This window comes from Gossypium hirsutum, chromosome A11 (genome assembly GCF_007990345.1).
Source record: "Gossypium hirsutum isolate 1008001.06 chromosome A11, Gossypium_hirsutum_v2.1, whole genome shotgun sequence".
NCBI lineage: Eukaryota > Viridiplantae > Streptophyta > Magnoliopsida > Malvales > Malvaceae > Gossypium > Gossypium hirsutum.
In genome coordinates, this window is record NC_053434.1 from 110,100,829 (window position 1) to 110,108,986 (window position 8,158).

At 33.3% G+C, this 8,158-nt stretch overlaps 1 protein-coding gene across 2 annotated transcripts; it reads right to left on the reverse strand.

The window, feature by feature from the left end:
• Positions 1 to 2,934: 2,934 nt before the first annotated feature.
• LOC107888657 (kinesin-like protein KIN-14U) lies at positions 2,935 to 6,827 on the reverse strand. Of its 2 annotated transcripts, XM_016812835.2 has the most exons (11): positions 6,562 to 6,827; positions 5,910 to 6,224; positions 5,741 to 5,824; positions 5,494 to 5,655; positions 5,298 to 5,404; positions 5,033 to 5,217; positions 4,765 to 4,929; positions 4,453 to 4,671; positions 4,274 to 4,311; positions 4,019 to 4,146; positions 2,935 to 3,937 (listed from the first exon to the last, which is right to left on the reverse strand). In XM_016812835.2, exons 2-11 carry the CDS (start codon positions 6,130 to 6,132, stop codon positions 3,317 to 3,319), a joined length of 1,932 nt encoding a protein of 643 aa, XP_016668324.2. In that variant the 5' UTR covers positions 6,133 to 6,224; positions 6,562 to 6,827; the 3' UTR covers positions 2,935 to 3,316. The 2 variants fall into 2 exon arrangements, with proteins under 2 accessions (XP_016668324.2, XP_040937643.1); XM_041081709.1 differs by lacking the exons at positions 5,741 to 5,824; positions 5,910 to 6,224; positions 6,562 to 6,827 and having other exon boundaries at positions 5,298 to 5,370; positions 5,494 to 5,609.
• Between the last annotated feature and the right edge of the window lie 1,331 nt (positions 6,828 to 8,158).

Consider the following 8,158-nt stretch of genomic DNA (forward strand, 5'->3'; position numbering starts at 1 on the left):
ACCAACATGAAGGAAATGATGTTGTACGCATGTCAAAACTTCAAATTTTAACAACTAGGTTTGAAAATTTGAAAATGTTTAAAAATGAAACTATCTCCGAGTTTTATACAAGATTATGAGAGAATTCTAATAAGGCTTTTTGTCTTAGTGAGCATTTTTTTAATGATAAATTGGTACGCAAAGTATTGAGGTCTTTATTGGAATGGTTCACCGTTAAAGTCACAACAATAGAGGAGGCCAAAGATATTACCACTCTCAAGCTAGATGAGTTAATAGGCTCACTCCAAACCTTTGAGTTGAATATAGAGGAAGCAAAACATAACAAAAATGAATTTTCCGAAGAGCAGTGTTCAATGCTTAAAAGACTATCCCAATAGCGAAACAAACATTGGAGGACATTGATAAAATCAAAAAGCAATTAGTCTTGCTCAACATGAAGAGGTTCACTAAGAAGGGAACTAAAGTAGATACTAGCGAGACAAGGAAGAAGGATGTTCAATGTTATGAATGCAAGGGATTTGATTACTTACAATCTGAATGTGCTAATACTAAGAAAAAAGAGAAGTTACTTTTAGGAAGAAAGTTCTAATGCAAATGAACATGTGAGCAACTATGTTGCTTTTACTACTACTATTCCAAACCATGGTCCAACAGATTCTAAAGAAGATTCGTATAATAATGATGTTCCTTTTAAATATTTGAAAAATGCTTACAGCCATATGTTAAAGAAAATGAAGATATTGTGCTAATTGAATGATTCATTGAGGGATGAAATTATTGGTCTTCAAAGAGAAAAGGAAAAACTTGAAATTATGGTCCAAGAAAAAAATGATGCTTTAAAATTAACCAAGACTGACCTAGATGATGTAAAGGTTGTCTTGAAGAAGTTTGGAGGCCAAAGTGAAAAGCTTGATGAAATTTTGGCTTCAAGGAGAATTGAACCAAGCCACAGAGGACTTGGTGCATCAATAAAGGTAAGAAACTTATCGCTCCTCCAATTTTTGTTAAAGTTAAAGATATGAGTTCTTGTTTTCGTCATGAAGTAGAAAATAAAAACTTCAGAAAGATTGTATGATATTATTGTGGGAAAGATGAACATATTAGACCCCATTGTTATAGAATGATGCAAGATTAAAAAAAGTTCAACTCTACTACAAAACCTGTTAAAACAATTAATGGAACAAGAAAACCACAACATAGGTAAATTTAGGTAAGAAAGAATCGAAACCATTTAAGTAATGAAGATTAGTATTTGATTGATGCTCGCATGAAACATAATGTTGTAACTCTTGATGATCACGTTAAAGATTTATTGAAGATTGGAGAAACGTTATCTAAGTTTCGTGGAAAAGATAACATTTGATCTTATTCATCTAAACAACATGATGGAAGTCGATAGGGGATGAATAGAGTAAGGGGGAATAACGATGCTAATTTTTTGATTTTGACTACTTTGATTTCACTTTGGTTGCACTTTTGGCATCTTTGCTAAAAAACTGGGAGGATATGGTAGCATCAAATGAAATGTTCTTGGATATGCCTGCTACATTTTACTTTAACAAAAAGAGAGATGATGATTTTTTTTTACTGCATATTTATGACTTTGGTGCATACTTAATTAATTATGTGATGACCAAGCATATTGATAGGGGGAGTGTACGATCAAGCCTGGTTCTACCCCTTAAGGGGGGACATTCTAACTCCTTTACTATGTGACTTGTTTGGATTGTGGGCTAAGCATTTGATGTAGGATTTTTTTAAAAATACCAATGGAGATATTGTTAGGAAAGTTGTTGTTCGTTCCATATCTTGTTATAATGAAACTGTTTCTCTACTTGGACCATCAACTTGGGTCTTGAATAGATTTCGTTTATGTTAAGTTTGATCTACTTGAATCTAACATTTTTGACAAAACTAGAAGCATGGATCGATTAGGATGCTAAGACTCTCAACCGTATTTCTTGAGGTGATTGAATAACCATGAAAGTCTTATTATTAAACTACTATTTTTTAGAGATTAATATCAGATTTATTCAAGAGAGTTTTGGAACAATTGAATGATATATGAAAATTTTTATGTGATAAATATTCAAGATAATTAATGGGATAACATTAGCTTTTAAAAAAGAGTTTAAAACCTATCAAAACACTATTGATTGACCAATTGAAGAGGCCTATTGTTTTGTGCCGCACATCAAAGGCAATTTTTGGAGTGTCTTTGTCGATGTCTTTGTTGTGTTCTTTTGGTTATTTTGCAACACTTTTTTTATGTATGATATGGAGAGGCTTATTAATTGTATGTGAGATATTTGAGTCAGTGATTTGTGATGATTGGAGTCGGTATTGGGGCTACAATTACTTACTTGTGTAAAGGTAGATAACTTAAGCCAATAGGTTGTCCGAACGATTGAACTAGGCAAGGCTCTGCAAACATAAGACCGTTATCAATTGTGTTAATTCTTTTCTGCTCTTTCTTTTACATTATTTGTTTTGCTCTTAACTATCATTACAACGAATATTAAGTAAAGTTAATTATCTGTAGACTATTTAACTAAACCAAGGTGACATTGGAAAAAAAAATTAATTTTCAAAATCCAATGAAGTGCAATATATATATATATGAGAGAAAACGTGAAAGAAAACTGAGAGCATATGGTTCAAAAAATATCATTAGTGGAGTTGAGTTAGCATATCATTTGTCTGCTAACAAAATTTAAACATATAACAAAATATCATCCTTCAAACATATAACAAAATTTAAGTACGCATTCGAGTAACATAGTGCGAGTGAGACTGCTTAGGCACATGGCTCAATAATTTTCCTCTCTAAACCTGTCGGTGACTGCTGGAAGCAACTCTTTTTGGAGGGGAATAGTAAGTAAATGAAGTGTTTTCCATTGCAGATGCAGATATGGATTAAAATAAAGCTGAAAATAAGGCAGGAATCAAGGCTAGTTTTTCTTGTATAAAACATCATTAGTGTTTACAATAATAATGTTAATGAATTGTTTAACACTAGAGCCCAAAACCTAAAACAAACCATTTCAATATGGGGATCTTGTAAATAAAATACTTTATTAAGTTACAGATCCCTCTCACAACCGTGCAAACCACCCTCAATAAAAACATATATGATGGCACACCTCACCAAACAAAAATGACTTATATGTTACTCAGATTCTTCATTTTTCTTATAGTACTCGTGCCCGACATATATCCAAACATGGACACTTACCCGAGTCCAAGTAACATAGGAAAACACTAAGCAAAAATGAAAAAATAGGATCCAACACACTTCAGTTTTAACTCTTAATTGTTAGACAAAATCAGACATCCTTCTTCTATGATGACCAAGTTTAACTCTCAAGTTTGGATCAGATGACGTGACCACCTTGCTTCTTGACAAGGAAGTTGTCTTCAAGGAAGATGAGTCATTGCACTTTGGGCTCTCTGTGGCTGGACCATTTGTGTCTTTGAACCGGGAATTCTTCACCGAGTGTCGCAAAAGTGATCCAAAGCGGTTGTCTGAAAAGCTGAGGGACTGGAAACCTGAGAGCTGCGTTGAACTCCTGGCTCTTGGTCTAAAGGTTCTTGCCCTTGTACCGATATCTTTTTCGGCTGCGCTTTGCCTTTCTCGACTAGCCACGGTAGAGGACATGAACCGAGGGAGAGACCGATGAATGCTTTGTTGAATTGGTTTCTGAGTTACTCTAGGTGTTTCTATGGCATGAGTTTTTGCATCTTCTTCATGGTTTTCAGGATTCTTTTCCGCACTCTCATCAGGTACCCCATAAGCAGTTGAGTAAAGTTTTCGGTTTTCACTTAATAAGAACTCAGCCTTACTTATTTGATTTGAAAGTTTCTGACATTCTTCTTCAACTTCTCTCATGTTCTCTTCAAGCTCAGATATCCGTTTTTCTCTTAGCTTCTTCAAGTCCTACATGATCATACATATATATCAGTAACAATCAAATCAATGTACTATCAGAGAAACTATTTGCAAATCCAATTACGGTACCTCAGGTAGTCCTCTGCTAGAGTCCACTGCTTTTGCCCTCTTTGCAAAGCTCAAAGAACAGATGGTTTCCTCGAGATCTTCCTGACACGGGCTTATGTGAACGAGCATCAAAACTTTCGAACCGACACCTAAACAAAACGGGATTACAAGTTACAAAAAGTTTTCAACATAACATCACAATATAAAACCTCTGTCCTATGCCAATGCAATGTGTCTAAAGCATTGGGAATGAAGGCAATGCATGTGATAATTTACCTAAGGAATCTTTGAGGATTTGAGTTAACTTGCTATTTCTGCAACAAAAAGAAATAAAAAAGCATTAGGAATGAAGGAATACTTCAATATTTTAAGGCATTTAAGTAGTTCTTACAGACATTCCAAGCCTTTTTAATATAAAGGTACAAACATGACCACATTTGAAACCGAGAACTTGCCTGTATGGCACATGGCCCTTTTTCCTTCTTAGAGCAGCAATAACATCGCCTAAAGCAGAAAGGGAAAGATTTATAGCCCTTCCTTCATCAAGGGTTTGTCCAGTTGCTCCGGTTTTGAGTAACCGTTCACTCCCTCCAAGATCAACCATCCATAATTTGCTTATTTTCGGTTTAGCTTCCGGAGTATCCCCACGTCGAGAAATGACGATTCTTGTTAAGCTAGATACATACCAAACTAAAACGGGTATATTAATTGTTAAACCAAATTAACCCTCGAAGAAAATTAAACATTGAACTCAACTCAGAACCCACCAGTGTGACCTGCTGGACGCCTCGTTCACGTTTGTCCATGATGTCGATCGAGCCCGCCTACCCTTCATGTACCACCATCTGGCTTTTGCAAAATCTGGTATTTCAACCTGTGTCAGACCCTCAATTTCTACTGACCCCTTTGGATCTGTTTGAATGTTTAGATTACTGTAGTGGAGTTAGCCAAATCATAGTAAGCTGTCTAACCAACGGCCTGGAAATTTCGATTTGCTATCTATAGTTAGGATGTTCAGAGAAAAAAGATCATTACCATCTCAACACGGTTTCATTTGCTCGTAATGCCAGCTTTGAAGCTAGTAGATCTCTCAGATTGCCCATGTAAACCTCCAACATGCTCATAGAAAAAGTATAAGAAAATGACTTGTCCGAAGACACTTGCTGGAAAAGCTCCTTCAAAGCTCGAGGAACGATTCCCGGCTGGACCGTCGTGCCATCCTAAACAGTCATTCCAATCCTTCATCAAATTAATCCTCATAAATGCAAGAATGACACAAGCAAAATTCTCAACTACAGACCATTGTAAATGTCTTCCCAGTACCGGTTTGACCATAGGCAAGAATGGATACATTGTGCCCATCAAGTGCAGATCTGAGGATTGGTTCAACATCAACAAACACATCTTCTACAAGAATTTCAAGCAAGATCAATTGATCAACTCTCTTAATTATGTTACCGAATTTGGGGGAAAACCGAGTAAAATCTGAAGCTAACCTTGATTAGCTTCTTGATGGAAAATCTTATCGAATCCAAACTCTTTTCGACTTCCACTTGATGTGACGATAACCCGATCAAGTTCACTCGAAATAGGTTCCAGGGTTCGTCTCTTGTCTGTCGAAAGGAAAGGCCTAACTCGACAAAACACTCTAATGGTGCCTGCAAATTGACACCAATCCTTAAAACCAAACAGAATAAACACACAAGCTAATGTTCTTAACACAACAACAAGACGATAATTTACCTTTGATGTCTATTATCTTATTCAACGTTTCCCTCCTTTTCTCATCTATTGACCTTAGGATTAACCTCAATTCAGCAATTTCACCTAAAAAAAAATTTAAAACAAGCATATGTTAATGAAATCAATACAATAACCTCAATCCTTAATATGAAAAAGCTCAAAATTTTACCTTGTAATTTGTGTATAGACTGCTCAAGCTGGCTCTTTTCATGCTCAGGAACCACATTGACATCACAGAAAATGGTGGACAGTGATGGAGAATCAGGCAAATCTGGTGGTGGGGGCAATCCATTAAGGGAATCAGGACTTGATCCTACTGGAGATGATGTCGAACACTCTTTAACTTCATTTGAAGGCAAAGTGATTTCCTCTGTTTCACTACTAATCAACATTTTTCTTTTACCAAACAATCCAACCCCCTTTTGCAGTTATAAACCAACACTTTTTCTTGCCTTCAGAACACAGCAACAACCAAATAGATTTTCTGGAAATGAATGATAATAATAACTATAAAAAAGTAGAAGTAAATACTCAAAGGTTCTACTTTTTCTATTTAAGAAACGTCTTAAGTTGGCAAAAGTACAAAAAAGTAATAGAGAAACAGCTTAGATTTTAAAAAAGAAGGAGAAACAACTAAAACCAGCTAAAGATCTATATTTAGGTTGTAGAAGAAATTAAAATTTTAAAAAGAAACCCAGAATCTTTTTTGTCTAAAAACAACCCTAAAAAGCTAAGTTTGGACTATGGCACAAAATCTGATAAACCCAAAGATCAATAAAGCTTGTAATAATCAAAAGAGAACAACTTTATAGCTATCTTACTGTGTTAAATAAAACCCAAAAACAGGAAGAAGAAAAAATGTTGCCCGTAGTAATTATGAAGGCTTGGACTTTCATGCAAGAGAAAGATGAGCTTAAAGTCAACAGTGGGAGAGCTGGAATTTTCAAACACAAAGAGAAAATTTTGAGAAATCACAGAAAAAGGAAAAAGGAAATTTTGGTTTTACCATCAGTTAATATAAATGATGGAATAGTGAATAAATCTTTGGAGTCTGATTGTTTAAATGAAGCTTTTTTAAGCTTGTTTATTGAAAAAAGAACATGTTAAAATATATATAATGTAAGAATAAGTATTGGTTGGTCCAGATCTAAAGATCAAAACTGTAATTTTATTTATTTAGTTATTGTCATTTCAGGGAGGAGTGTGAGGGGCGGAGGAGCAAGATTGGAATAAGAAGTTATATCTCAATTGTTTGACTGAACTGAAAGTGAAGGAACTTGGATTGGATCCCTCCACGGTCAGAGTATGAAGTGAAAAAAATTTGATGACATGTAACTATCCACGATTTTGGATTTTTTTTAAAAAAAAAGTATATTTTAATGATCTAATCGTCATATTTTATATTTCTTTTATATAGATTATGTAAGTCAAATTTGACGTAAATTTAAAATTTTTAATTATATAGTTTATGTAAAAAAAATTTAACCGTTCTATATTTATTAATATATATATATATAATATTTTAGATTAATATAATAAAGATATTGAGTCGTTTAACTGTTGGAATATTAAAATATTAATAGTATAAAAATATACAAAAAAAGTGAAAAATTATTTTAGTTCTACCTCGGTATAAATAGATTCTCTCTTAAAAATATTATATAAATATATAATAATTTAGAAGTTATAAGTGTAATGTAAATATGATACAAATGAACATCGTCCTACTGAAATATTAATTACTAAATTATAACATATTTACAATGTGAGTGTAAAAAATATATTTATAAAAATGTGTCTTAAAACTAAACGAGACTTTAGATTATGTTTTATATATATATCATTATTAGTCATACCTAATTAATTTGTGACACTAATTTCAAGATATAAATGTTAACCCTCAAACATTAATAATATTAAGCAAAGATGGTACAAAACTAATCCACTATGTATACATGTTTTTCATCTCTATTTTTGTGACTTCAAATTCTTATTTTTACGATAAAAGCACTTACATTAATTTAAATATGGAAAAATAGTTGAAATTATAAAATCACCCTTCAAATTTATTTAACCTTCACTATATCCATCTTCTAACTCAATCCATATACAATTATATTGAATTTTATATAAGCAATTCAAAAATTCAACATAACCTTTTTGGGTAAAATATATAAAACATTTTGAATTGAAGTCTGCTACGATGCAATGAACATTTTTATAATACATATATATATTTAATTACGAACTACTGGAACAAAACACAAACATGTCTGTAACTGTCATTGTTTCTTACAACGTGGCCAAATTTGATTGGACAAAGGTTAAAGATGGGAAGGTATTTTTTTTGGTTACAAAAAGATTGAACAATTATTTTTTCTGACGGTTTATACAGAGAACCTAAAAACTTGCCGTTAA